The 27917-nt window shown below is 58.2% G+C and overlaps 2 protein-coding genes across 2 annotated transcripts; one reads left to right on the plus strand and one right to left on the minus strand.

Annotated features, from left to right (window-relative positions):
- The first annotated feature begins 1057 nt into the window (after positions 1-1057).
- Positions 1058-27784, plus strand: NECAB3 (N-terminal EF-hand calcium binding protein 3). The gene is made up of 13 exons (XM_005532867.3): positions 1058-2177; positions 6236-6260; positions 7100-7208; positions 12712-12737; positions 13035-13132; positions 22612-22748; positions 22930-23051; positions 23467-23546; positions 23882-23935; positions 24374-24486; positions 25926-26003; positions 26257-26348; positions 27129-27784. Exons 1-13 carry the CDS (start codon positions 2085-2087, stop codon positions 27155-27157), a joined length of 1056 nt encoding a protein of 351 aa, XP_005532924.1. The 5' UTR covers positions 1058-2084; the 3' UTR covers positions 27158-27784.
- On the minus strand, positions 19745-22336 carry ACTL10 (actin like 10). Its single transcript, XM_088064739.1, has 2 exons — positions 22319-22336; positions 19745-20866 (listed from the first exon to the last, which is right to left on the minus strand). Exons 1-2 carry the CDS (start codon positions 22334-22336, stop codon positions 19745-19747), a joined length of 1140 nt encoding a protein of 379 aa, XP_087920865.1.
- Positions 27785-27917: the final 133 nt, after the last annotated feature.

Genomic DNA, 27917 nt, shown 5'->3' on the forward strand with positions numbered 1-27917 from the left:
GCAAACCTGCCTGGGATTCTGCAAAATCCAAGCAAAACTGGTTAATGCTTCTTTCTCAGTAAGAGAAATTCTGGAATGCAGGCCAAGTGCCTGTGCCAGGCAAGGGATGGGGACAGATCCTCCTCCTCATCTCCCCCAGCCTGCTGGGGCAGGGGGGGTTTCACATCTCTGGAGCTGTTGGGATCCTGGCATGTTGCTCCAGAGGGAAGCAGTGTGGAGCAAAGGCTGCCTGGCACTGTGGGCATGGAGGAGCTGGCACCACCAGGAACTCATTTGGAACCACCCTGGGTGTCAGGGGACCTCTCCAGGACCACCAAAACCACGGTGGGACCACCTGTGGTCAAACTGGGGCCAGCCCAGGGCCAACTGAGGAAAATAGGACTTTCCCAGTGCCAAGAGTGTCCATGTTGGGACCACCTGCAGTCAAACTGGGACCAACTGGGACAATCAGGGCTATCCCAAACAACGACTGCACTGAGACCACCTGTGGTCAAACTGGAACCAACTGGAGCCACAGTGGGACAACCAGGGCTGTGCTAGGACCAGCCACGACCACACTATGACCACCACGGTCAAACTGGGGCAGCCCCAGGGCCAACTTGGGCAGTCAGAGCTACCCTGGGGCCAAGAGCAACCATACTGGGACCACCCATGGTTCAACTGGAACCAATTTGGGCCACATTGGTGTGATCAGTGCTACAGTGGGGTCAACAGCAACCACACAGGGACTACCCACAGTCAAACTGGGACCACTTGGGGCCCCACTTAAGGCACTCAGGGCTACGGTGGGGTCAACAGCAACCACATTGGGACCACCCATTACCAGACCAGAGCCACCCTAGGGCAAGCTGAGCCACCCAGCGCTACTGCAGGGCCAACAGTGACCACACTGAGACCACCCGCGGCCACACTGGGATCGACTGGAGCAAACCAGGGCTACTGTGGAGCCGACACTGAGCCCTGCGGTCACACGGGGACACTCAGGGATGGACACACAAGCCATGCGTGGGAGCACACCGGGCTCTACTGGGTCCAACCGGGACCGCCCCAGCGGCGAGCGGGCACGGGCACACGGCGCGGCCCCGCCCCCTCCCCTCCGACAAGCGCATTGGTGGTTCTTGGTGCCAATCACGGTCCGTGACCAATCGGATGGCGGCGGGGGCGGGCCCTCAGCGGAGCCAAAGTTGGCTGTGGCGGCGGAGCCGCTCGGCTGAGTCGGGATCGGCGGGGCGCGACCTGCGCACGGGCCGAGCCGAACCGGGCCGAACCGAGCCGAGCGGAGCCGAGAGGAGCCGAACCGAGCCGAACCGAGCTGAGACGAACCGAGCCGAGCGGAGCCGGGCCGAGCCGAACCGGGCCGAGCGGAGCCGAGCGGAGCCGAACCAAGCCGGGTCGGGCTGAGGCAGGCCGAACCGACCGAACCGAACTACCCTGCCGAGCCGAACAGAGCCGAACTCATCCCTACGGCACAGCACCGAACCCGTCCCTACCGCACCGAGCTGATCCCTCAGGCACAGAACCAAACCCATCCCTACTGCTCCTTCCGCACCGAGCCCACCTCTACGGTACCGCACCGCGTCCTCCGGCACCGCACTGCACCCCGCGGTGCCGCACCGAACCCATCCCTACATCCCTGCCGTGCCACACCGCTCCACAGCCGCTGCACGGCCCCGCACCGCGCCCTCCGGCACCGCACCGCATCCCAGGGCACCGCACCGCATCCCGGGGAACCGCACCGCATCCCGGGGAACCGCATCCCGGGGAACCGCACCGCATCCCAGGGCACAGCACCGCATCCCGGGGAACCGCATCCCAGGGAACCGCGTCCCAGGGCACCGCACCGCATCCCGGGGAACCGCATCCCAGGGAACCGCACCGCATCCCAGGGCACCGCATCCCAGGGAACCGCACCGCATCCCGGGGAACCGCATCCCAGGGCACCGCATCCCAGGGCACAGCACCGCATCCCGGGGAACCGCATCCCAGGGCACCGCGTCCCAGGGCACCGCACCGCCCTCCGGCACCGCACCGCTCCGCACGGCCCCGCGCCCCCGGTGCCCGCAGCACCCGCCCCCGGCAGGACCATGATGTCGTGTGCCGAGCTGCTGGCCGTGTGCCTGCTCTCCGCAGATCGCGGCCCCAAGCCCCACCGCCAGCCGCTGCCCATCTTCCACGACGTGAGTACCCCCCCGCACCCCGGGCCAGCCCCGGGCAGCCGCAGCACGGGTGGGTGTCGGGGTGAGGCTCCTTCCCGGAGGAACCGGCCCCAGGGATGCGCCAGAGACTCTGCTCCCCTGCCAGCCCGGAGCTGTGCATGGTCGTGATGGCTTAAATAATGATGTCGTGTCCTTCTGCTGAACGTTGGGCCTCTGGGTGGTTAGAAACAGCCCACGCCCCATCCAGAGCTGGCTGTCACGACTCCCGGAGCGGGAGCTGTGCCTGCCAGGAAGGCTGTGGAAGGTTCCCTGGAGCTGTTGACAGCCATGGGATCCAGCAGCTGCAGCCCCCGGGTGCAGCCCCTGTCCCTGGCCGCTCCCGACGCGCCGGATCGTGGAGGAGGATGCTCCGTGTGGGTTGGGGGTCGCCCGGGCATCCTGGCGGCTGTGGGTGGCACGGGGGAGTTAAAAATGCAGGCGGTGGGTGTCTTTGTGTTCAGTGGTGCTGGCACAGCTCCTCCTGTCACACCGTGTCCCCTCCAAGGCCGGGCTGCTCCTGTGAGAGCACCCCGGGGCTCCGGGGCTGCATCCCGGCCATCTCCCGGGGCCAGAGCCCACCTCTGGAGCACCGGAGCTCGGCGCTCCTGCTCCTGCCCGTGTTCCGGGAGCTGGGCCGGGTGGATAGCCTGGTGAGAGAGCCCTGGCATTGCCGTGTGCCCTGCGCTCTGTCACCCTGCGGAGCGGGGAGATGTGCGGGCAGAGGTGCTGCCCCTGCCCTGCCGCAGGGCTGAGGAGGAGAAAGCCAGCGAGGGTTAAGGATAGGGGCTGGTGCTGCCCAGGTCGGTGCCAGCTGTCACTTCCCAGCTGTCATCTCCCCCTTGTCCCGATCACCTCCGTGTCCCAGTCCATCCCAGAGAAGGGGAACAGCACTTTGGGAAGGTGAATGCCACGTCTGGTCCAATCCAAGAGCTCCTGGCATTCCCAGGGAGGCGCTGGGAAGCGCGGCTCCCGCGGCCGTGGTGCTGCCAGCTGTGGGGGTCAGGGTCTCTCTCCTGCCGGGGGGGTTCGGGCTGCCAGGCTCGCCAGCCAGCATCATTAACCGCACTAATTACTTGGCTGAGGGAAGATGGGCAGGAGGGGGGCGGGTGGTGACAGCTGTGTTCCAGCTCAGCTCCTCGGGGCACTCGTTGAGTCGCACATGCATCCCTCAGGGTGTCATTAAAGCAATTAAAATGGGAAATGTTAACAACGCTAGCAGCTGCTTTCCGGGTTCTGACGGCTTCTCTTCCTCTGCCCTGGGACTCCTTTGCTGCCACCTTTGCTCCAGAGCTTGGCAGGGTGAGTTTAATCTCCGCACTTTTGGGTCCGGGCAGTTGGCCGGTGTCCAGCTGCCCCTCCTGCCTTCCCGGCAGCGCTGCCCACCGCAGATCCCGGCGGCTGCTGCTTCCCCTGGGACCTGCCTGCTCATCCCCTGCCTCTGGGAGAGGTGAGGAGGAGGAGGAGGAGGAGGAGGAGGGCTTTGCGGTACGAAGCGCAGTGCTGCCATGGGGCTGTGCAGCATCTCGAGCCTCGGGGAGATTTGTCCCTCAGGCTGGTGCCCGGTGCTTGCTCTCTCTCCTCCCGGGATTCGGGAGCTCCGGGAAGGACAGAGTCCCGTTGCCTGGCCACAGCCTGCCTCAGCTGCCGTGGGTCGATGAGCTTGCTGTCCCCAGGGCAGCTGTCCCCTCCCCAAAAGCCCCTGGCTGCCTGTCCAGCAGCTCCCAAACCTGCAGGCAGGGAGAAATCCTATCATCTCCTTCCTTCCCGGAGTACGTGTGGGGCTCATCTCGCAAATAAATGTTATTTCAGTGCCTCTTCCCTCAGTCCCGGCGAGGCTGCGGCTGCTTGGACGCAAGCCCAAGGGCTGAGGGAAACATGCCGGGCTCCAGGCAGTGCCCCTGTGCCTCTGAGGCTTGCCCTGAGGCAAGAGAGGGATTGCTTGTAGGGCCCTCCAGCAGCCCACAAAGAGCTAACCCCACTCCCAGCCTGGCTTTGCATCGCTTTTCCCTGGCTTTGTCCCAGGGCTGCTTTCCACATGGGGACAGCGCTCACCTGCCATGGCTGAGCATGTGCCTGTGCCCAGGGAGGGGACAGCCCTGGAAGTGGCTCTGTGCTGGTTGTGCTGGCTGGAGGGATGCTGGGCTCAGCCAGGGACTGCAGGACATTTGGGATGAGGCTCTGCCATTCCGGGGGCTCTGGAGCAGATGTGGCCTTGCCTCGGGGGCACTCACAGCTCCCTGCTTGTGCCACGTTTATTTTGAGCTGCAGGAGCTGTCGTGTATGCACTGGCTCGTGTAACTCTCTGAGCCTTGTGTGTGAGGGAGAGGCATCCACTCTGGTTTCTGAGGCTCCTGATGAACTCAGGGTGGGTTCATCGTGGATTAGAGACCTTCTGAGCCCCAGGGGATCTTCCCCGACATTGTGTTCTCCCTCTGAGCCCACGGGTAAACCCTGCTGAGCAAGGCCAGCCTGTCAGTGGGAAATGTTTGCCCTGGCTTCAATCTGCACCCAGTGCCTGGGTGACACTTGACTGTCTCTGGGCTAGGTGTTCTCTGTGACATCTGGAGCCACAGAGGTGTCATTACACAAGCCATGTGTCCCTCTGGTAACACAGAACTCTGCAGGATGGAGCTTCTCCCTTGATGGAGAGTCCACGGACATGTGGGACCCACGGGTGCTGCCCCTGCAGCCTTGAGACCCCACAAGGATCCCATTAGCCTGGAGAAAGCTTTGCTTTAAAATCCAGAGAAATCACCACTGTTTGGGAGCTGCAGGTTCCCATCTCAGCTCCAAAGTGCATCCAGCAGCTGCTGTGCCCTGCTCAGGGAGTGCCTGCCCCGCTTTCCTGCCAGGGCAGCAGCCTGGCCCGCTGCAGTCCCAGGGATTTGGTTACCTAATGCTGCTCGGCCCAAGGGGCAGCAGGAGCTCACCTTGTTCAGAAGAGCATCCTCCAAGGAGCTGCCCTTGCTCCTGGTTTTGGTCCCAGGGAAGGAACCAGCACTAGAAAAGCTTCTGCCCAGTTGCACGCTAGAGCAAGGTTTTCCTGGGCAGCTCTTTACCTCAGAGCAGTTTCTCAGGGAGATGTCAGGGCTGGATGTGGGAGTGTGGCCTCGGAACATGGGGCAGAGCAGGCGGTGGGCAGAGGGGCAGCGGTGCTCCAGGGGCTGCGTGTGGACAGAAACATTCTGTCTCCTTTCCCGGCCCTTTTTCTTCCCTAATCTTTCTTCAGACCTGCAGATTTCTTCATCACATATAAGGGACAGTTGCCACACAGACAATTTTCTGTCATTGAGTCCATTAGGATGTGCTGGACAAAACGTGGGAAAACATTCCCAGGCTTCGGAAGTGATGCTGGTCCTCACTGGAGTCAGCCCCAGACCTGGCAGTAATTCACTGGTGAAACAGATCCCAGCAGGGCTGAGCAGCCCCAGCTTTGTCCTGGGTCATGGGCAGAAGCCTCGTGGTTGGGAAACTGCGTTGGGACCCTGAACTGGAGCAGCTCTCCAACTGTGCTCTGTGGCAGAAACAGTTACAGATTAATTGATTCATTAATGATTCATTACAGTGTGTGTGCATGCCGAGGTGTCACAGGAAGGGCTGTGCTGAGGGGTGGTTACAAAGCTCAGGGCAGGAGCTGCTCCTCGGTACAGGTGATAGTGCTGGTGATGCACAAAGTGCTTCCTTACAGAGTGCATTTAAACCCAGTGTTCTTTCGTTTAAATGGGCTGAAAAATTAAACAGTTGCCATCACAAGGATGTAGCAAAGTCATTTCTGCTTCGCCTCTGTGTTCTCTAAAAGGTGCTTGTTGTGAGTGCCGGGCTCGCTTGGCCAAGGGCTCTGTGCATTAGAGGCAAGAAATGGGTTTAATCATTGGCAAAGGGGAATTTCCCAGAGCAGCCTGTGCAGTCCCAACAGCTGGGGCTTCTCCACAGCTCTGTGAGCTCCTGGAGGAGATTTTCTGTGGTGCTGCCTGGCTCACTGTTCACCTGCCCTTCTCTCCCTGCTGCCACACTGAGCCTTGTTGTGTTTTGTCTTGCAGATTTTCCGGCGAGCCGACAAGAACGGTGAGTGCTTTGCTCCTGCTGCTGCCTCCCCCTCCCTGCCTGGCTCTGGCTGAAGCAGCGTGGCTCATTCCCATTGGGAGGTTTGGCTGAAAGAGGGAGGGTGGAAAATGCTTTTCTGCTTCACCTGGATCCCAGAGCCTGGCCAGGGAATGGGCTCCCCAGTTCCCCATCCAAACACCGCACAGGACACAGCCCCTTCCAAGCCCTTCTCCTGCCCATGGGCTGTCAGGCTTCTGCTCAGTCAGACAGAACTGCTTCTGTCTCTGTGCTCAGGCCAGGGTTTTGCAGGTGCTCCTGTTTCTGGGTGCTCCTGGAGGTCCTGGCATTTGGGAGTTAGGCTCTGCTACCCGGTTTTTAATCCAGCACCCAGAAACCAAGAGGTCCCAAATCACAAGTGGCTTCCCTGAGCCTCCCCACACTCTCTTGGGCTCCTTTTCATCACGGTAGCTTAGGAGATGCTTTTATTGCAGATCACAGTGCAGCCCAGGAGCTGAAGTCCTCCACAGAGAGGAAGGAAAAAGCTCTTGAGTCAATGAAGAGCACTTAGTTTCCATGAAAATCTGGCGGTGCTGTTTATTCTCTGACATTCTTCACTCGTGTCTGAGAACACCGCAGTGGGGCCTTTAGGAAAGGGCTGAAATTGCCAGCTGCAGTTCCAGCAGCACTGCTGTGTTTTTGCAGGGCTGCTGGGTCAGGCTCTGAGGGAGATATGTGCTGTAATCACCATGCAGAACATGCCCAGCCGTCCCACACGCCCGCTGGAGCGGCTGCGGCTCGCCGGGGCCGGGATGCTGCTTTCCACAGATAGATAATTATTCTTCCCTTTTATTTGAATGCAGATGATGGGAAGCTGTCATTTGAGGAGTTCAAGAACTATTTCTCTGATGGCATCCTGAGCTCGGAGGAGCTGTGGGAGTTGTTCAGTGGCATTGACAGGCGTCACTCAGAGTGAGTACCGTGGTGGCACGGAGGAGACGCAGGAGAAGCTAAAACTGCCTGACTGGAGATGGAGGATGTTTGGAGGCGGGTGTGATAAATAGTCAGGGTGAGACAAACCCACCTCTTGCCACACGCAGGTGTTCAAGCCCAGTGAACACCAGCAGCGAGCCCTGGTGCCGAGACATTTTGAGAGCAGCCGTCAGATTTACTGCAGCTCTGGAAAGGGAGCAAGCATGGGAAATTCCACTCTTTTTGCTTTGGAAAATGTAGTCCAGGAGTACCTGGAGCAGGCTGTGTGTCTGCAGGAGCCTGTGGTGGTGTGGGGACATGGCACAGACTGTGAAAAGTCACAGACTTTGCCACTGCTGACTCAGGGAACTGCTTTTCACTTACATAAGAGCTGCTTTCCACCACGAGTGGGCCTGGTGCGTGTAACGGGGAATTGAGGGCAGCTACTTGTAAAAAAAAAGAAAGGCCCAAAAAGCAGGAGAAAGAATTGTGTTTAGCTCTGCTCTCCTCATGAGTGGTGCTATCCAGAGGGGTCTGTTGGGCTCAGCTGGGATTCTCATCCCACATTTTTTGGGTATTTTTGGCCTCACTGGTTGCTGTGGGTGAGTCTGGCCTGGCACTGGGAGGAGCTGGTGCTGCTGAATTGCATGGCTGGGGTCTGTCCAAACACTGGGACGCTGCTGGGGGACAAGGGGCTGAGCTGCTGGGTGGCAGGTTTGGCTTTCCCAGCACCCCAGCACCTCTGACACCCTTGAGCAGGGCACAGCTCCCTGCCAGGGTCAGGAAATTTGGGGCAGCCTGAGCTACACACGCTGGTCCCAGCGCTTTGCAGGCAGCCAGGGCAGTGACACAGAGGGCCCTTGTCACACTGAGAAGCCACCAAATGCCACCAACAGCGGACACCCAGCGTCATCACCCACTCAGGGCTGGGGCAGTGGCAGTGATGGACTCCCAGTGCTGTGGGAGCTGGGTGTATTTCCCACTGCAGAGAAGTGGGCAGGTGTGGGCAGCCTTGTGCTGCTTTCCTTGGAGCCTGCTGCTTGAGCTCGTGGATGTGGGCAGCAGGAGGTGTCTCCTGAAAACATCTCTGTCTCTTTGGGCTGTGATCCCAGGAAGCTGGCAGTTAGTGCTCATTTTGGGGTGATCCGGGAGTCACAACACCCCTGGAAAACACAGGGTGCAGCAAAGCTGGGAGCTTTAACCCAGCTCAAAACTGAACAGGGAAGGTCTCCTGCCTTCAGGTTGGGCTTGTTCCATCTGTCTGGAGCAGCTGAAGAGGCCTGAGTGGGTCTGTGCTGCCCAGGGAGCCGTGGCTGCAGTGGTGCCCCCACAGCTCGTTACCTAATGAGGGTGCCATAGCCATGGCAACGTGGCAATGGCAGCATCGAGCTGCTGACATCCAGCAGCAGGGCATGAGCCTTGGGTCTTTATTCTCTTCCTGCCACCAAGGGCAGAAGGGACCCTCAGAGCTGTTTCCAAATTCCTGCCTTCAGTGGCTTTCAGCAAATGTAGGAAAAGTGGGGTTTGGGGTGTGCAGGATTTGGTGGCTCATGAGGGCTGTGCTGGCGCCCTGCTGTGCCCGTGGTGGGGACAGCCCTTCTCCCCTGGGCTTCTTCCTTGCACTGGAATTAAGTTCCTTGCACTGTCAGGAACTTACTGTTTCAGAGAGCTGGCCAAAATTTGCTGCCAGCTACAAGCTCTCCAAGCAGATCTGGTGTGCTGCTTCTGTGTCCCGAAGCTTTTGTGATGATGGGGAAGTTTCACCCTTAACCCTGCAGGTGGTTTTGGTGCTGTGTTTGTCATGTCTAGGCTGGAATTTGTGTTTCCTCGTCCCTGCCAGCCTGAGCCGAGGAGGGGCAGTAACAGAGACCTCCAGCACTGCTCAGAGCCATCCTGACCCTCTGCCATCCCTGGAAGCTGCAGCTGCTCCCCTGGGCCCCAGAGCTGACAGCTGGGAACATGGATATTCCAGAGGTCTCCCCCATTTCTTGTTCTCCTTCCAGAGAGCCCCCTGCTCTCCTCTGTCCACCTCCCACCCCTCTGGCTCTCAGGTGGGGCTCTGGAGCCTGTGCATCACACACCTCTGCTGGGGTCACTTCTGATTCTACATTTCCACACAAAGCTGTTCTTGTTCTGCATTTCAGAAGACGGTTCCATTTTGGCATAAAGTATCCCCTCAACTTTAATTCTGTGACATTTAAAAGTTTATGTTGAAATCAAATTCAGCTCTGGATGGCAGCTGGTACACCAGCAGGTCCACAGTTTTGTTTGGCTGCTCCAGAGCTCCACACCAGCTCTGGCAGTGGCACAGTAAGGTTCATCTTCCTGGAAAAGAGCATTTTCATCCTCTGAAACATCTGAGTGAGAAGAGACTGATGTTTTTGGAGGTATGAGAGCTCCATAGCTGCATCCAGAACTGCAGATGTTGAATGCTTGCACTGTGAAACCTGCCCTGGGAATTGCTGTTTGGATTTTAGCTGGCCTGCTGTCCTGCACCTGCTGGGGAAATCTAGAGAAATAAGGTCTAGAAAGTCCATCTTTCCATGGGAGTGTCTAGGAATTGGGTGCAGATTGCTCAGAGCCTTTGACCTGGAGCCACAAGGGGTGGAAGTGCTGACCTGGCGCCTCTTAAAGTCTCTAGGTGGAAATAACCTCAAGCCTGTGAATGTCTGGATTTGAGTGAATTCCCTGCCCTCTCTTTACTCAGAGACTCAGAGTCTCAGCATCTGCCAGTCCCTGATGATGGAGAGTGACTGAAACACTCTGTGTCACATGAAAAGGGTTTGGAAACCAGATCTGTGATAGCACTGGAGGTTCCCAACATGATAAATGATTAAAAAAAATAAAAATAAATCCCGTCTCCTTTTCTGCAGCTGATTGCTGTTTTCTTGCATAAATTCCAGGCACATTCTGACAAAATCCCAACAGCATAATGATGACAAGATCCTCCATCATCAGTTCAGGCTTAATTACAGTTAATCAGTGGTTTGAGCACAGTCAAAATACAGCTATGGGAAATGTGGAGAGTCTCAGGATGAGTGCTTTGGAGGCAGAGGATGGCTCTTCTCTTGGAGTGGGAATGGCAGAGAGGAGCAGAGGAAAGCCTGCTGCCCCTGGCAGCCCTGCAAAGTGGGTCAGGCTTTGGTGTGCACATTCTGTCCGTGAGCTCCACCCGGTTTTCTGTGTCAATTCCTTCTGGTGGCATGAGAATGGCCCCAGCAGCCTGGGGTTTGCTGCTGGGCTCTCTCCTGCCCCTGCCTGTGCCCTGGGGCTGCTGATGGAACAGGCTGCAGCAGGGAGGGAAGGGGGCAGATCTTCCCCTGGATAACTCCCAGAGGGATGATTTTTTGCCACGATATGTCGTTGGTTGGTTCAATGTTCAGTGGTTTAGTGACTGATTAACATTTCTTTTTAAGCAGCAAACAGCTGAGATATAAAGAGTTATTAATAACTTTAGAAGCCACAGGGTGGGAGTTGATGGCAGCTCTTTGTCACACCTTGCTGGAGCTGAGCTGGGAACTGGCAGTGGGTTGAGCTGGTGGCTCCTTGTTCCTGCTGAAACCGGTCCCAGCCCCAGGTGCTCACTGGGAGCAGGGAAAATGCCTGGGTAACGTGGGCACGAGGTGTCCACATCCCCTCTTTGGTGACTTTTCCCCTTCTCTCAGGTGGGAGCCAGTGTTTCCCTGCAGTGACAGCTCTGTGCTGTGGTTGCTGCAGTGCCAGGGCTCTTGCAGCACTGCAGCAGCTCTGCAGGCTCAGACAGCTGCCAGCAATAAAGGGGAAAACTTCAGAAGGAGCAAAACCTTTTCCCAGTGTACACTGGTGCTTCAAACCTCAGTGTCTGTCTAGCAGAGCTGCCCAGAGATGGGATCAGCAGAGATGGAGTGGAGCTGGCAGAGCGAGGGGCTGTGGCTTTGCAGGTTTATCTGTACTGAGTCTCGAGGGGAACACGGCTTTTTTATTCCCTTTAAGAAGTGCCTGCAGTGCCAGGTCAGTGCGCAGAGCCCTGCCTAAATCAGCTCCTGTGTGTTTAAAATAGCTGAGCTGAATGCCAGCCTCACACTGCCTGCAGGGCTGCAGGTGCAGTTGCAGAGCAGAGGGGCTGCAGTCCCCCTGCCCTGGCTCTGCCATCCCTCACACCAAACATCCCCATGCTTTGAAGCACTGCCCACTGTTAAAGTGCTCTCCATGGAAGCCCAGCAGAAAATAAGAGACAGAAACCAGCCTTTGATGTCTCAGGAAAAGCTGTAAGAAGACTTTTGTCTTAATTATTTCCCCTTAAATGGCATTTTGGACACTTCACACACTCTCCTCTAATTTTACATGGGGGTGTTTTTGTCTCTTTGGCCTGTGGGCAGTGTCAGAGGGGGGACAAGGTGATGTGGCTGTGGTTTCCCATCCCCTGGGAAGCAGCACTGCAGCATTCCTTGTGCTTGGAGCCTGGCAAACTCCAGGTACTGCCAATTCCCCCATGTGTGACAGCACTTAAACACTTAAAAAACACTTAAAAAGCTCTCTTTGGGGCTCTCTTCTACTTTCCCAATCAAGATTAAAAATGGTTGTAATCATCTGGGGGATTTTGAGGCAGCAGAATGCCTTGAGCAGAGGCTGATTGGAATAAATGACATCCTGGGGTTTGTCCCTGCAGGCTCTGGGTGATGCTGGGCATCCAGAGCAGCTCTGACTCCATGTCTTTGGCTGCCTGAGCATGTCCAACAGCACCATGCAGACACATCCCAAAACCTGGGGCTGTTTTTGAACGTTTCCTCCTCCCTCTCCCCCCCAGCAGCACCTTTAGCAGCCGCAGGAGGGATCTGCCCGAGCCCTGCAGGGATGCAGGGTGGATCCTGCAGGGGGGATCCTGCAGTGCTATGCTCTCTGATAGTGAAAAGGGTGGGGGTCTGCCTTCCACCAGAGCCAGATCCCTGATTTAGTGGCCCTCAGGGCAGGAACAGCCGCTCTGGAGGGCTGTGAAGCCCCCTGGGAGCCTGCAGACAGCCCCACATCACCTGGGCTCTGAGGGAGGGAAGAGGAGGAGGAGCTGCTGGAGGGGGCAGAGGGGAGAAGAGGGGGTCTGGTGCCACGGGAGGACCTGGGCTGAGGTCAGGGATAAACAAGGCTGGATGCTTCCCAGCTTTGGGGAAGAAGTTGGGTTGAAGAAGAAACTCCAGGGCTCAGCTGGCCAGCCAGGGGTGTGGGGCATCTCCATCCCAACCCCACTCTGTTGTCACAGATGCTTTCCCAGCACGCTCCAGCTCCAGGTGTTGGTGGAGCAGATTTTCCTGCTCCTTCAGCCCCTGGGTGCTGCAGGGGCTGGGCATGGCTCCTGAGCTGCTGGCTCTGAACCTGTGCAGCTCCTTATTTTTCTGATAATTACAGCTTCTGAAAATACATAAACAATCAGTACATCCCCTGGGACTCAAACCCAGCCCCCAAACCCCCAGCACTGTTTCCCCCACTCCAGCCCCACTTTCTAACACGAGCTTTTTTGTGTTTCTTGCAGCAACGTGGACACGGAGAAGTTGTGTGGTAAGTGAGGGATATTCCTGCCCTGGAGATCTTCCCCTCCCCAGGGTGTGTGTGGTGTGTGTGTGTCTGTCCTGTGCAGGACTGGGTGGCATCCATCCCTGGCAGGATCCCAGCACAGAGGTGCTGTTCCCAAGGGCATAGGGAAGGACTTTTCATTTCAGTCCAAGTGGGAGAATGATTCTGGAAAAGGAGGGGAATGCCCCCCTTGCAGCTCTGGGCTGTGTGTGGGGAGCAGCAGCAGGGGAGGCAGAGCTGGAGCTGCTCAGGAACCTGACCACGGTGTTCTGTCCTCTCCAGATTATTTCTCGGCGTACCTGGGGGAATACAGGAATGTGCTCTCTGCCCTGGAAACCCTCAACGCTGCGGTGCTGGCAGCCATGGACAAAACCAAGCTGGTAAGGACAGGGCCAGGGGAGGGCAGCAGGGTGTGAAATCGGAGCTGTGGTGAGCTCAGCTGCTGCTGAGTGTGAAATCTGGGGGTCAGAGGCAGCAAACCCCTCAAATCAAGGGGTGCCAGTGTGTGCTTGGGCTGTCTGCATGTGCAGGCAGTGCTGCAGGCACACAGCCTGGAGGATGGGGAGCCAAGCCTGAGGAGGAGAAGGGTAAATCCAAAGCTTTTGTGCTCTGGAGACATCATCCTCCCCTTGCAGGGCTCTGGCAGAGGCTGTTCCAGCAGCTCCTCGCAGGGTCCTGCCCACAGACACTTTCTGGGAGCATCACTGAGAGCCCATGTTGAGCTCTGAGCCAAACCAAAGTGATTCCATCCAGCAGCGTGGCTCAGAATGAGCCCTGCAGGGTGCTCAGGACAGACCCAGCACAGGCTGTGCTCACAGCACCAGGTGCCAGCTGCAGGAGAGGGGCAGGAGCTGCTCTGGGGACTGCTGCTCTCCCAGCCTGCTGCAGAGCTCATTCCTGCTCCAGTGCTCTCCCTCTCACCCTCCTGTGCTGATGGAAGCACTTTGGGGGCTGCTAATGAGGACAAGCTCTGAGCCCTGCAGTGCTGGGCAGCGTTGGGATAAGGACAGGGGGGAAAGGCAGTGCTGGAAGGGCCCTGCTCAGGGACCAGCAGCCCCTTTTGCACCTGGATCTATCAAAGGGCTCAGCTGTGTGCTTGGGCTGGTGCTGAGCCAGGGAAAGACCCTTTCTTTGCCATCAATGCTTTATTCCAAGCAGACGAGGGGCATCATCCTTGTGAATGCTCCTCTGACTCTTGGTCAGACAGAGAAGAAAAGGGGAACCAGTCCCACACTCATCAGAGTGGTGTTTGTGCCTCTGCAGTGTCAGTCCCTCTCTGAGCTTTCCTCTGGCCAGGGCCAGCCTCAGCAGTGTCTCCCTGTATGGGTGGAAATTTCATGCCAGGAGAGGGAATCTCCTGAAAATGCATTTTCTCATTGGTTCAGGTCCCTGGCCCCACTCAGAGTTATTAAATTCAAGTCCAGAGGGAGAGGAGGGATCCTCTCCAGAGAGCTGTGCTTTATTTCAGTTCCTCTCTGTTCTGGTTTTTCAGGTAATGAATGTGTATAGTCATTTATTTCTCCAAAGGGCAGCACAGTCACTCTCTGCTCCACAGTATTGGTGTGAGGCATTCACTCCCTCCACAGCTTCTGGTGCCACTGGTGTTCCCTGGAAAACAGAAGCAGGTTTTTCCTGTTGAAACAAATTTTGATGGATTCATTTCTCTGCCTGTTTGGATCTGCCCGGAGCCAGGGCAGCCCAGTGTTCCCAGCTCTCAGCCAGGGGGGCTCTGTGCTGATCAGGTGCTCTGACCCCAGCCCTGCTGTGCCCCAGGACAGATGTTGATCCTCCTGGGAATCTTTTCCCTGCCCTTCCCTGCTGGGCTCTGATCTGGGGAGAAGGCAGGAGCGGGCAGGGCTCTGCAGAGCTGTGGGACACCTGCCACTGCTGGAGGCTGCTGGAGATGATAAATGCTGCATTCCTACCTGCTGGGACCTGAATATATTCCCACACTTGTACTTCCAGAGTTGGACTCGAGCTTGAGTTATGATGGGATTAGTGGGCTGGATTTTAACCAGAGCTCACACCTCTGTGAGCCAGGGCAGAGAGCAGATGTCCCATGTTACACCTGCCCCTCAATTCTTTTGGTTCAAACACCTCTCTGAGGCCTGGGAGCCCCCACTTTGGCACAGGGAGCACCCTCATGGAAGAACAAGATAAATTTTCATCCCAGGGAGCTGCTTGTGCACTGAGAAAACTGGAAGAGCCCTGCTGAAGGATCTGCAGGCCCTGCCTGTTGTTGCCAGGCTGCATTTACCAGGACTTTGCCTGACTCTGGAGCAGGCAGAGATGCCCAGGCTGGCAGGAAGAAGGAGATCATCTCTGGCTTGAGCTGTGTCTCAGCACAGCAACTCTTGGTTAGGGCATGATCCATCTCCAGCAGTTCCTCAGGATCAGATCCTCAGGCTGCTCAGCCCTGCACCCTCCAGGGAGCCACAGCTGAAATCTGAAAATGAGCAGGAGAACAGCTCTGGGGGGACTGCTCAGACCATGCCAATGGAGGGAAATAAGGGAATCAAGGCTCAGAGGGAATGTGCCATGGGGGTATTTGGGAGCTGTGGTTTGAGGCAGTGCTGCCAAAAGCCTTTTTGGGATGGAATACTCCCAGCTGTGCACATCAGGGCCAGGACACCTGGCATGGATCACTGGGCTGTGTCCCAGCTGTCTCCTAGCTGGCAGGCTCCTGATCTGCTCCCACGCTCCCTGTCAGGAGAAACCCTGGGGTGAAGTGTGGGAAGTGCAAGCTGGGTTTGTCCTGTGCAGTTTCTGCAGAAGTTGTGTGTGTGAGTGAGCAGCAAACCTGCTTGGGGTTGTTTTTGTGGATCGGGGTTCCCATGCTTCCATCCTTCCTCACTGGGCTGCTAGGAACTTGCTGAAGGAAATATGCCTTGTCAAGAAGAGAGGGTTTTTCCTCCACATTCTGTCATTCCCACTTATTTGTAAAGTATAACTTGATGGCTGTGCTGTAGTGTGCTAATTACACCTTATTTTGTGGCTGAACTTCATGTTTGCAATATAATTGCATCAGGGTAGGAAGTGAACAGTGGAAATACCTCAGAAAACAGCCTGATGTTTCTCACAGGGGGTCTGTATGCTAAAATCTTTCCATTCTTCAGTGCGCAAACACTGCAAACCCTCACATAAATACCTCTCCAAGCCAGGCAGCCCTGTTTATCCTTTGACAGAAATTATGTGGCCACCCATTCCATTCTGTCCTGAGCTTAACTATCATCATAAGAAACCAATAAAACCCCTCAAAAGCAGAGTTATAGCAGCTCTTGGCAACTTGGTGATTTTCATCTGGGTAAGCAGAGCTGAAATACCAGTGCCCAACCAAAATTCCTCGTCCTGTGCTTGCTGGGTTATTTCTTTTGTGACTCCCAGCCATGGGGCTGTGCCATGAGCAGAAAATGCTGTGCTTGGTGAGTTTATTGAACCTCTGATAACAGAGGGTTTGACTTCTGTGCAACATCTGATGAGAAGATTTTGGTATTTTGCCCCAAAATGAGGAGTGTGATGGGGGCTGCACTTTGGGTTCTTTCTCTCCCCTGGCATGCAATTTTCCAAATCAATGCTGAAGGGTGAAGCAGCATTTGGAGCTCTCCTGAGGGATGGTTATTTCCATCCTTGTCCCAGCACATTCCCCTGGGTGTGCTGTGTTTGATGAGGCAGGAGGCAGCTGGCAGTGCTGCTGTGTCCCTGTGGGACCCTCTGGAGCTGAGTCCCCTCCAGGCACAGCGTGCCCTGCACTGGCAGTGGGGTTTTGGGGGCTGTCACCCCACACTGGTGCCTGTGTGTTTGGGGTGTAGGGACAGCCCTGGGTGAGCTGTGGGGCTCAGGGCAGCTGACAGAAGCTCAGCTCTGCCATAAAACTGCACCTATGAGGGATGTGAGGCTTAGGCCATTGAGGGTGGAAGCTGAGAGGATGGGGAGTGCTGGGGGCAGGGTTGGTGCTTCTCACAGAACCTGGCCCTGGCAAGGGGAGTGATGTGCTTGGGGAGAAGCCTCTGAGCAAGAGGGAGTGTCCGTGTGCCCAGGCTGTGGTAGGGCTGGAAGGACATCCCCGAGGTGAGAGCACATCCCTGAGGTGGGAGCACAGCCCTGAGATGGGAGCACATCCCCGAGGTGAGAGCACAGCCCCGAGGTGAGAGCACAGCCCCGAGGTGAGAGCACAGCCCTGAGATGGGAGCACAGCCCTGAGGTGAGAGCACATCCCTGAGGTGAGAGCACATCCCTGAGGTGAGAGCACATCCCTGAGGTGAGAGCACAGCCCCGAGGTGAGAGCACATCCCTGAGGTGGGAGCACAGCCCTGAGATGGGAGCACAGCCCTGAGATGGGAGCACAGCCCTGAGGTGGGAGCACAGCCCTGAGATGGGAGCACATCCCTGAGGTGAGAGCACATCCCTGAGGTGAGAGCACAGCCCTGAGGTGAGAGCACAGCCCTGAGGTGAGAGCACATCCCTGAGGTGAGAGCACAGCCCTGAGATGGGAGCACAGCCCTGAGGTGAGAGCACATCCCTGAGGTGAGAGCACAGCCCTGAGATGGGAGCACAGCCCTGAGGTGAGAGCACATCCCCGAGGTGGGAGCACAGCCCTGAGATGGGAGCACACCTGGTTTGGCTGCTTGCTGGGGGAAGGGCCTTGCTGGTGCCAGGGGGATGGCAGTGTTTGGGTTTTGGGCAGTGAAATGGACTGTGCAGGGCTATGTGGTGAGTGAATAATGCACCCCCCGGGGACTGACTGGCTGACTGACTGACTGACTCCCTCCCTCCCTCCCTCCCTCCAGGTGTGTCCTGGGGAGGTTGGAGTGTCTCTTGTTCCCCTTCAAGCAGGGAATGAGTCCAGGCTGGCAGGAGTTGGGCAGGCACAGAGAGGCAGTGCTGGCAGGGATTTCAGTGCCTGCACAGCCTGGGATGAGGAGGGGAAGGGTAGGCGGGGATCCCCAGGCCTGAGCTCTCCATTTCTGGGGCTGTGGGCAAGGAAGTCTTTGTGGGAACACATGGGAGGCTTGGCTGGGAGAGGCTGGAGATGGAACTCAGTTTGCTATGGCTGCATCTTGTCAGTGTTGCTGCCATCCTCTTCCTGAGGCAGGAAAATGAGATTCATCTTCCAGCAGGGATGAAAACCCCCATCCCCCTGGCCCCTGGTGTTGGGGGGAAGCTCTGACCATCCTTTGCTGACTCCACCATGAGCCCTGAGATTGGGGGATGAGCATCCATCCTCTCCACTCTCCCCACTTCCCTTCCCTTCCCTTCCCTTCCCTTCCCTTCCCTTCCCTTCCCTTCCCTTCCCTTCCCTTCCCTTCCCTTCCCTTCCCTTCCCTTCCCTTCCCTTCCCTTCCCTTCCCTTCCCTTCCCTTCCCTTCCCTTCCCTTCCCTTCCCTTCCCTTCCCTTCCCTTCCCTTCCTTCCCTTCCCTTCCCTTCCCTTCCCTTCCCTTCCCTTCCCTTCCCTTCCCTTCCCTTCCCTTCCCTTCCCTTCCCTTCCCTTCCCTTCCCTTCCCTTCCCTTCCCGCACCTTCCCTTCCCTTCCCTTCCCTTCCCGCACCTTCCCGCACCTTCCCGCACCTTCCCTTCCCTTCCCTTCCCTTCCCTTCCCTTCCCTTCCCTTCCCTTCCCTTCCCTTCCCTTCCCTTCCCTTCCCTTCCCTTCCCTTCCCTTCCCTTCCCTTCCCTTCCCTTCCCTTCCCTTCCCTTCCCTTCCCTTCCCTTCCCTTCCCTTCCCTTCCCTTCCCTTCCCTTCCCACCACAGCTGTGCCCAGTCAGACACAGCTCCTGGACTGGGCTGGTGGCACAGAGCAACCAGAAAACCATGAGGGGCTCAGGACCCTCCCCCACTGCTCCCTTCCTTTGACACCAGCAGTGGAAGGGTTACAGCGAAATCCTTCTGTGTGGAGCTTCTGGAATTCCAGATCCCCAGCGTGCTGGAGAGAAACACAGCAGGAATTGGAAATATTTGACCCCAGTAATGGGGAGGCATTGCTGGACATTATTTTGGACATGGTTCATGGAACCTGGGGGTGAGGGCAGCCTGGCTCTGGGTGCTGCAGCCTTGGGGTCACACGAGGACACCGCAGGGAAGGCAGGGATGCTGTTCCAGTCTCCTTGTCCTGTCGAGGAAAGGAGTGGACCTCTCCTGGTGAATGCTCCTGGGGAGCAACCAGCCCTCCTGCATGATGTGGAGGCTCCTTCCTCGACCTCCTGCTGCTGGTCCTGTGTCTCTCAGTGCTCACAGGGACATGCTGTGGTTGCAGTGTCCCTTGAGGAGCTGGCACGGGGCTGGCCATGGGGACAGGAGTGTGCTGTGACAGCTGGGCTGTGCTCCCCAGCTGCTTCCTTCACAACCTCGGATCCCTTTCTAATCATCTGCCGAGCTGAGTCAGTTCAGCCAGGTGAGAAAATGCCTGTTCAGGGAGCTGAATCGGCTCCCTGAAGCACCAAACGACCTTTAGACCAAAATTACAAGGAGTGAACGCAGTTCCTTGGTTTGCAGCTCATCTTCCTCAGCCAGGGCTGACCTGCTCCAGTCAGGATGAGGAAGCAGTAAGTGGCTGCAGTGCAGGTGCTCTGTGGACCTTCCCCTGCTCATCTCCTTCCTCCCACACTTGAGGCTCCCTCTGGGGGTTCTGCAGTGCTGACAGCTGGAGAAGGTCCCTTCCTCGTCCTGACAGCTGCATTTCCAGTTGGGAAGTGCAGCCTGGAGCATTAGGATTGACTGAATGTACCCAGACCAGAGAGTCAGTGTGGTCTGGATCCCCAACACGAGCCCCAGTTGTTTTCCAGCCTGACTGGACACACCCTTGTTAGATGGTGGGAAGGAAATAACCCGGAGTGTCAGTGAAAAGCACTTGGTTTCTTTTGGGGCACTTTAATTGACTCTGCACCCCTGCAGCAGCACAGGAGCCACTCGGTCACCGCTGCTGCAGCTGGGCCCTGAGCAGGGCGGTGTTTGAGTCACTCCCGTAGAGCCACACAGTGGGACGGCTGCCACCTCCCTACTGGAATTTCGTGTGCACATACTCGGCCCCGTGCTCCTGGTACTCGGCCTTTGTCATCCACGTGTGCTGGAAGGACGTGAGCGAGGCTGCCATGGAGCCCCCGGCCCACGCTGCCGTGCCCCTCCTGGGGTTTGCCAGGACCTCGATGTGGACGCCCGCGCCTTGGAAAAGGAAATTCAGCTCCAAGCACATCCTCTCGGGAAAGCCGAGAAACATGGAGGAGCCGCCTGAGAGCACGATGTTGCCCAGAATGTGTCTCCTGACGTGCTTAGACATGGCCTGGAGGCTCTGCCCGACCAGCTGGTGCAGGCCGGGGCAGCTGTGCTGCAGCAGCTCGGGCCGGAACAGCGGCTCCGGGCAGCAGAAGCGCTCCTTGCCCAGCGTTATCCAGTGCCCGTCGGGGGTCTGGAAGCTGGCTGGGCGATGGGACTGCCGGAGGTCTCCCTCGAAGTCCAAGGACACGTAGCAGCACTGCTCCTTCAGCTGGGTCAGCACCTTCTTGCTCAGGGCCTGCAGCAGCGCGGGCTCGGCGCGGCTCTCCAGCAGCAGCCGCCGCAGGTGCCTGGACAGGTGGTCCCCGGCCACCCCCAGGCAGCGGGTGCCCTTCCTCAGGGTCTGGCCCTCCCAGACGGAGGTGACGTGGGACAGGGCTGCCCCGGCCTCCACGGCCAGCCCGGTGACCCTGCCGTGGGCACAGAGCGACAGGAATCCGCTGTTGGCCACGTGCAGGCCGGGCACCCCGAGGCCCTCGAACAGCACCTCGGCCGCCCTGGCCCTGTCGGCGGCGGGGCAGGACGGGGACTCGGCCAGGAGCACCGGGTGCTCCTCTGGGAGCACTCTGAGGCAGCAGCGGAGCAGGTGGCTCCACAGGGTTTTCATGCCGTCCCAGTCCTGAACGACGCCGAACTTGAGCGGGGAGGAGCGGGGGGCTGCGGCAGGAGGGCTCTCTGAGGCAGGGCAGTGCTGCTGGGCATCCCCCGGGCTGCAGGGATGCACCTGCACCGTCCTCAGCACACACTGAGGCCGCTCCTGGCCCGCAAAGCCACCCCGGGTGAAGCGGCTGCCGCTGTCGATGACCACGGCGGGCTTCAGCAGGGATGCCGGGCATACGGGGAGAGCCTGTGGTGGGACAAGAGGGGACTCGTGAGGGCAAACCAGGCTCAGGTGCCTGCTCTGTGAGGGTGGCTGGCTCAGCCCCGCTGCAGGACAGCGCTGGCTGCTCTAGAAGTGTCGGGGTACATCACCCCCCTGTCTCCTCGCTCCCTGGCTCACTGAGCATCCCCCCCGGGTACCTTGTCGTCCTTCTCAGGGGTTCTCTAACAGTGCAAGGACAGAAGTTCAGGTGGCTTTAAGAAAGAAATGGAAAACTGGACAGTTGAGTGGTTGGACCAAATCCCAGGCTGTATCTAAAGGAGAGGGGCCAGAAGGTCAAAGGAGGTGACTCTCCTCCTCTGCTCTGCTCTTGTGAGACCCCATTTGGAATATTGTGCACAGTTCTGATGTCCCCAGCATAAGAGGGACGTGAAACTGTTGGAGCAATTCCAGAGGAGGCCACAGAGCTGCTGAGGGCACTGGAGCACCTTCCCTGTGGAGACAGGCTGAGAGAACTGGGGCTGTTCAACCTGGAGAAGAGAAGGTTGTGGGGAAACCTCCCAGCACCTTCCCAGGGTGTGAAGGGGCTCCAGGGAAGTGGGAGAGTGACTCTTCCTCAGGAGCTGCAGTGACAGGACAAGGGGGAATGGGAGCAAACTGAAATTTATGCTGGGTGTTAAATGCAAGAATTCAACTAATTAATAAATTAAAGAATTAATTAAAGAATTTTTACTGTGAGGGTGGGGAGGCACAGGGTGCTCAGAGCAGCTGTGGCTGCCCCTGAATCCCTGGAAGTGTCCAAGGCCAGGTTGGATGGGGCTTGGAGCAGCCTGGGACAGTGGAAGGTTCCATGGCTGGAACTGGATTATCTCCAAGGTTCATTCCAATCCCTTAATATCCTATGGTTCCATGAATGCTGCTGCTAGCAGAGCCCAGAACACATGGAGAGGGGCTGAGAGGATCTGTGATCCCAGCTGGCAGAGAAAGGAAGGAGTTTGGGGTGCCTCTGTGTGTGTCCAGGCCCTTCCCTGGCTCTCTGTGCCTCCCACACCTGCTCCTGTGGCATGCTGTGCTTCTTGACCCATTCTTTGGGCACTCTCCAGGCCAGGTGACCCCTTTGTTCTCCCCAGAGCTTCTCACGTCCCTCTGGATGCACTTTTACACCCCCAGCATAAGCACACATCAGAAATTCATCAGGGAATCTCCTGGAAGCAGACAGGCTTGGCACTGTTTTCTTGGGCAGAGAGGACACATAGCTAGCCCCAGCCTAGGCCTGCCAGTGGTTTTCAGGTGGTTTTAAGGTGGTTTTCAGGTGGTTTTTGGATCCCTGGAAGGAGCTGCCAGCACCCAGGGGGCCACCACAGGCTCCCAGCCTATTCCCCGAGTCCTGGAGTGAGCAGAGTGGGGAGCACAAGGGATGCTGTGCCAGCCCTGCTGCCCTCCCTGGGGCTGGGGGCTGTCCCTGAGAGTGACCTTTACCTCGTGGCTTGTGTCCATCTGTCCTCCTGCACGGCTCCTGGCGTTGGTAGTGCTGGGACCACAGTGCCATGGAACCGTGGCTGCATCCCCCCTTGTGATCTCACAGGCAGTGCCCCCCGAGGGTTCTTCTGCCCCACGGCATCACTGCTGCCCTGAGGGTTACTTTTGGTGATAATTAAAATTTGATTGAAATCCACCCCGTCTGGTTTATTTAAGGGGCAGCCCCTTCCAGGTGTGGTTCTGCTGCCCCTGCAGAGAGCCAGATCTGATAGATCCTCCCCCCTGTCCCCTAGAGGTACGAGACCTCCTCGAAGATGGAGCAGTTCCTGACCCGGTTCCTGCTGCGGGAAACCATGCACCAGCTGCAGTCCCTGCAGGCATCCCTCGAGTGCGCCGTGGACACCGTGGAGGAGCAGGCGGGACGGGAGAGGTACCGGGGTGGGATGTGCTGGTCCCCCTGTCCCCAGCTCTGCTCCTCACTGGGAGGGACAGCCGGGAGTGGGATCTGCCCTTTCCCAGCCTGGTGTGGAGCTGACACCTCTAGGAATGATTTCAACCCCTCCTTTTGCATTTTTTATTTTTTATTTTTTATTTTTTATTTTTTATTCCAGAAAGGAGATCAAGAAATCTGAGACTTCTGTTGGCCTGAGGTCAGGGAGGCGATGTGGGCGCAGGGGACAGAAGAATGTTTGCCTGTCCCCAACAGACCCCTACTCTGGGATGCTGACAACAGGTACCTGCTGTTCCTCAGGTTGGTTGTGCCCTGCAGGAGCCTGGAGGGGGTGTGGGACCAGCACAGAATCACAGAATCAATAGGGTGGGAAAAGATCTCCAAGAGTGAGTCCAACCATTCCCCCAGCGCTGCCCAGGCCACCACTAACCCATGTCCCCAAGTGCCACATCTCCAGCAGCACTGGGCAGTGAGGGCTCCTCCAGAACGGAGCCTGGAGCCTCTCACCCAGATGCCAGCTGGAGCTTCTGGAGGATGTTGTATATCTCGAAAAAATCAGAAAGAAAGAAATCAATCAAGTTTTGTGGGTTAAATCAGAGGTTTAGAAGCTTTTATAGGTTTTGGGTCTTGAGCAAGCTTTGGCCATGACAAAACTGAGCTTTTTTTGGGTGACACCTCGGTGCCCTTTGCTCTGCAGGTGTTCGTGTCGAGGACAACAGCCAGTGGATGGCTCAGATCAACAGGCTCCAGCAGCTCATCGAGAAGCTGGAGTGCAAGGTGTGTGCCCAAGGGGGTGCTGGGGCTGCCCCACACCTGGGACCCCCCTGTGCCGTCAGCCCCCTCTGGCATTGTCACAGAGCTGCAGCCACGCACCGGCCCCAGCCCTGCACCTGCAGAGCCGCCCCTGCCCCTCCGCTCTGCTGACCCTCTCCTGTTTTCCCTGCGATGCTCACGGGTCTGTCAGGCCCCACTGACCCCAGAGACACAGCCCTGTTCCCCCACAAGTACCACAGGGAATGTCCCTGGAGCGGGACCCAGCTGTCCCCTGGGTCAGAGCCTCTCCTGCTGCAGAGCTGTCCCAGTAACTCCAGTTTCTCTCTCCCCTAACTCAGAGCCCACGCCTGGAGCCGCTGAAGGAGGAATCCCTGTGCAAAGGCCAGGATGCTGTAAGTGCCTGTCCCTGCCCTGTGCCACAGCTCTGCTGTGCCCTGCTGATGGAGCAGGGTGGCATTCAGGCTGTGGGACCATCCATGGGACAAACCCCTCCTGTCCCTGCCAGCCCTGGGCAGTGTCCACAGCCAGCCCAGAGGAAGGCAACCCCCTGCTTGTGAGGGCCCAAATCCCCCAGGAGTGCTCTGGGTGCCCCCAAGCCCAGGTGGAGGGGTCCCCAAGCCCCTTTCTGCTGGGGGAACTGCAGCAGTCCCAAAGCAAGAACCCTCACTGGACATGGAGCATCTCCTGTTGGTCCTTGTAAAGTCAGCCTGGCCGGGGGGAAGGAGCCGCTCTGTGTCCCCACTGTCCCCAGCACGGTGGCGCCACAGGATGGCACAGCCGGGGGCAGCAGGGAGGGCAGGAGGGGACAGTCCCTGTGTGTCCCTTGGCAGCACATCCTGGTGGCCAAGAGGCAGATCTCGGTGGCCACGAGCAGCATCGAGGAGTTCCGGCAGGCGTTCCGCTCCTACACCGAGGGCACGGCCGGGCACAGCAGCTGCCTGCAGTAAGTGGGGTGCTTCGGGGGGGCTCTGGGGGTGGCTCCCCCAGAAATGGGGCTGTTAACACCCTCGGGGGACACAGGTGTTTGTGTGGAGTGTTTTGTGTGCTGGCCAGGGCTCGGGTGTGGCAGGCAGGATGAGTGTCAGCAGTGTCTGCTGCAGGTGTTCCCAGGGAGAAGCAGTGCCTGGTGAGGAGTGGGGAGGGTTTATGCCAGCAGGAGTGGCCGTGCTGTGTTCCTGTGAGCTCCTCCAGCACTGGAGGACTGAAAAGCAATGGCAAGGTCAAGGGCAGAGCTCCTGCAGAGCACTGATTTATGGAGAGCATGTGGGAAGCTGCCACGAGCACCTGAAGCTGGCCCTGGGTGAGGCCAAGGCTGCCCCAGAGCCCTGCTCTGCCTGCAGGGACGTGGCAGTGCCAGCCTGGCCCTGATGGCACAGCTGCCCCCTTCCCCTCTCCCACGGGACACTCCAGGCCCCTTCCAGCAGGGAATGTTCGTGCGGTTCCCGTTTCGAGTCCTTTTTCAGCTCTTCACTTTCAACAGCACAAATTCACATTTTCAGTCCAAACAAAAGGAAGATGCTCGCTGTGACACGTGCGGTGGAGAGAATGGGAGGCTTTTCCTTTGGAATTGATTGGCTTTTTTGTCATCAGGGCTATTTGTGGAGACAGCAGGGTGTTGTTGCGTGGGCTGCCTCTCCACGTGAGCGGAAAGCTGGAGCCGAGCCTGGGGAGGCTCCGCGGGCCTGGGTCACTCCAGGGAATCTCAAAGCCCCTCTGGGAGCCTCAGAGCTGTGCAGTGCCCGGGGGCTCGGCCCCCTCCAGCAGCCCTTGCCAGCAGCTGCAGGAAAGGCTGATCCTCAGCTGGAATTGCTGCTGCTGCAGCCCGGCACAGCTGCTTCCCCTGCCCTGCAGCCTGAGCGCTGCACTGCTGGCTCCTGCTGCCTGGGGAACAGCCCCAGCCTTTCCTGGGCGGGAGGGAATGAGGGAAGCATCACTTTGGGGGCAGAGAGCTGTGGGTTTGTGCTGTGAGCTCAGCTCCTGTGCCTCAGTTTCTCTCCTGTGTGAAGGGTGGCAGGTGACACACACCTACTCCAAGGGGCTGGCAGGATGAGCTGTGTCAGTGCCAGGGAGAAATAATAAAACACAGAATGTGCTGCAGCAGCAGCAAGGACCAGTGTAAGAGCTGTAAAGCTCCTCTGCCACCAGGACACAGGAGCTGTGAAGCAGAATTTGGGTTGGGACCCTCTGGAGCTGTTCACAAGCTGTGAATGCAGCCAGACTGTGCTTTGGGAGCCTCGTGGTGAGGCTGATGTGCACAGCTGTGCCCTGCTGTCCCAGGCTTGTGCCAGGGCTTTGCCAGGGCCGTGCCAGGGCTGTGCCAGGGCTGTGCCAGGGCTGTGCCAGCCTGCCCAGCCCCGGCTCAGGGTCACTCTGTCCCCACAGTGTCTCTGCCTGCAAGCTGACAGACGAGGCCTGCTTCATCCTGTACGAGTTCTGGCAGGACGTGACCTCGTGGAGAAGGTGGGACAGTGTCCATGGGTGGGGCTGGGGGCCCAGAGGGGTTTCCCACTGCTCCCTTTCCGTGCCCAGCCTGTCCCAGTGCTCTCCCCTGTGTGCCCTGGGGCACCTGCAGCTCACAGGGGTGAACACCCCAGTGAAGGATTTGGGGAGTGGGGCAGGAGAGGGGCTGGGGGGTGCAGAAGCTGCCCTGTCCCTGTGTGTGGGCAGAGGGTCCCAACACCACATCCCCCTGAGCCTGCACCCTGTTTTACAGCCACTTGCAGTCCAGCTGCAGCAAGACTTTCCAGCAGTCCATCCTCAGCTTGCTGGAGTCCCCAGAGCTGCTGACCACCATGCTCTTCCCAGGTGAGGGGTGCCTCAGTCCTGCTCTGGGTGTGCTGCAGAGCCCAGGAGCAGGGCAGGAACAGGCACTGTGGCTCCCTTCAGAGCAGAAGATTGGTTTGGGGTGACCTAAATGAGGTTTTTCAAGCCAGACTGAGGCCAGTTAAGCCCAGCAGGTTTGGCTGTGTGAGCTGGAGCGTGTCCCCTGCCCAAGGGTGCTCTCCAGCGGGGACAGCCAGGAGCAGGGACACTGCTCGGTAGCAGATAAGCTGAGTCCTGTCCCAAAAGCACCTGGTGCCTCATTTGGGTTTTCACCTGAGTCCTGAGCCTGCTCTGCAAAGTGCTGATGCTCCCAGGTCAGTCCCAGGGGTGCAGCCAGGGTTACAGCCCAGTGCTGGGGCAGGGGGAGGCCAGCACAGGGAATGGGCACATTCCCATGGTACCAACAGAAACAGGACCAGGTGTGGGAACTCTGAACTCAGTTAAGGCGCAGTTTGCTTTCAGGGATCACTTCAGGGTCTTGTAAAACAGTAGACCGTAAAACATGGATTAATTTGGACTGAACCCTGCACTGCCAGTGCTGCCCCTGACCTGCCAGTCCCACGGAGCACATTCCCAGTGCTCTCCTGCAGGAGTTCCAGGGGGGTCACCCCTCTCCAGGCCATGCCATGGCCACGCTCCCTGCCCGGGGTGGGTGCTTTACAGCCAGGGACCTGCAGGGTCAGTTCCCCCATCTCTGCCACCCTAAATGCCCATTCCCAGTTTCACACTGCCTTCACCTCCCTGCTTTCCCTCTCTCCCCAGCTTCCTGGTGGATCATGAACAACAACTGACCCGGGGCAGCCGTCTCCAGGACACCATCAGCATGCGGGAGGACATGGAGCCCTGGGCACAGCCGTCACCTTTGTCACCTCCCTGTCCCTCCATTCCCTCCTGTGGCCAGCGGGGGCTGCCTGCCCTCGGCCCTGCCGGTGTTTCACTCCTTTGCTCTTTTCATGTCAATTTATTTATTTATCCTGCTCCTAAGACAGTGTCCGAGCCGAGAGTGGGGGTGGCAGCCTGGCCCTGGGGGGAAACTCTGGGCTGGTGCTGCAAGCCAGGAGCCCTCAGTCCCTCTTGCACTCAGCTCTTCTTCCTCCTGGCTCTGAGGCTGCCCAGGGTCTGGGATGGGCAGGGGACACGGCCCTGGCCAGCTGTGACATCCTGCCCGGGCAGCCAGGTGGTCTGATACGGATTGTGAAGAGCATTTTGTAGGGAAAAAAATATTTCATGAAGGGATTCTGGCAAGCTGCAGCTGATCCTGGCCTGCCACGCTGGCAGCATGTGCTGTGGCTTTGGGACTGGCTTTGTGCCCCAGCAGCTGTGCCCACGGCTGAAGCTGTCCCCAGCACATCCCACTGCCAGGGAAGGCCAGAGGGGTTCCAGTCCCTGCTGCTTCCTCAGCTCCCATAAACCAGCGCTGGCACCTGGCAGTGCCACCAGAAGCTGGAGCTGAGCTCATGGGGAGGGGTCAGGGGGCACTAAATGAGGGGAAGGCTGGAGCAGATCCCACCTGCTCCAGGGGTGGCATTGGGGCTTTTCTTGGTGGATCCT

The sequence above is a fragment of the Pseudopodoces humilis genome, chromosome 19 (assembly GCF_049639895.1).
Source record: "Pseudopodoces humilis isolate 2021_Gansu_Grassland_sample_001 chromosome 19, ASM4963989v1, whole genome shotgun sequence".
In the NCBI taxonomy this organism is placed as follows: domain Eukaryota; kingdom Metazoa; phylum Chordata; class Aves; order Passeriformes; family Paridae; genus Pseudopodoces; species Pseudopodoces humilis.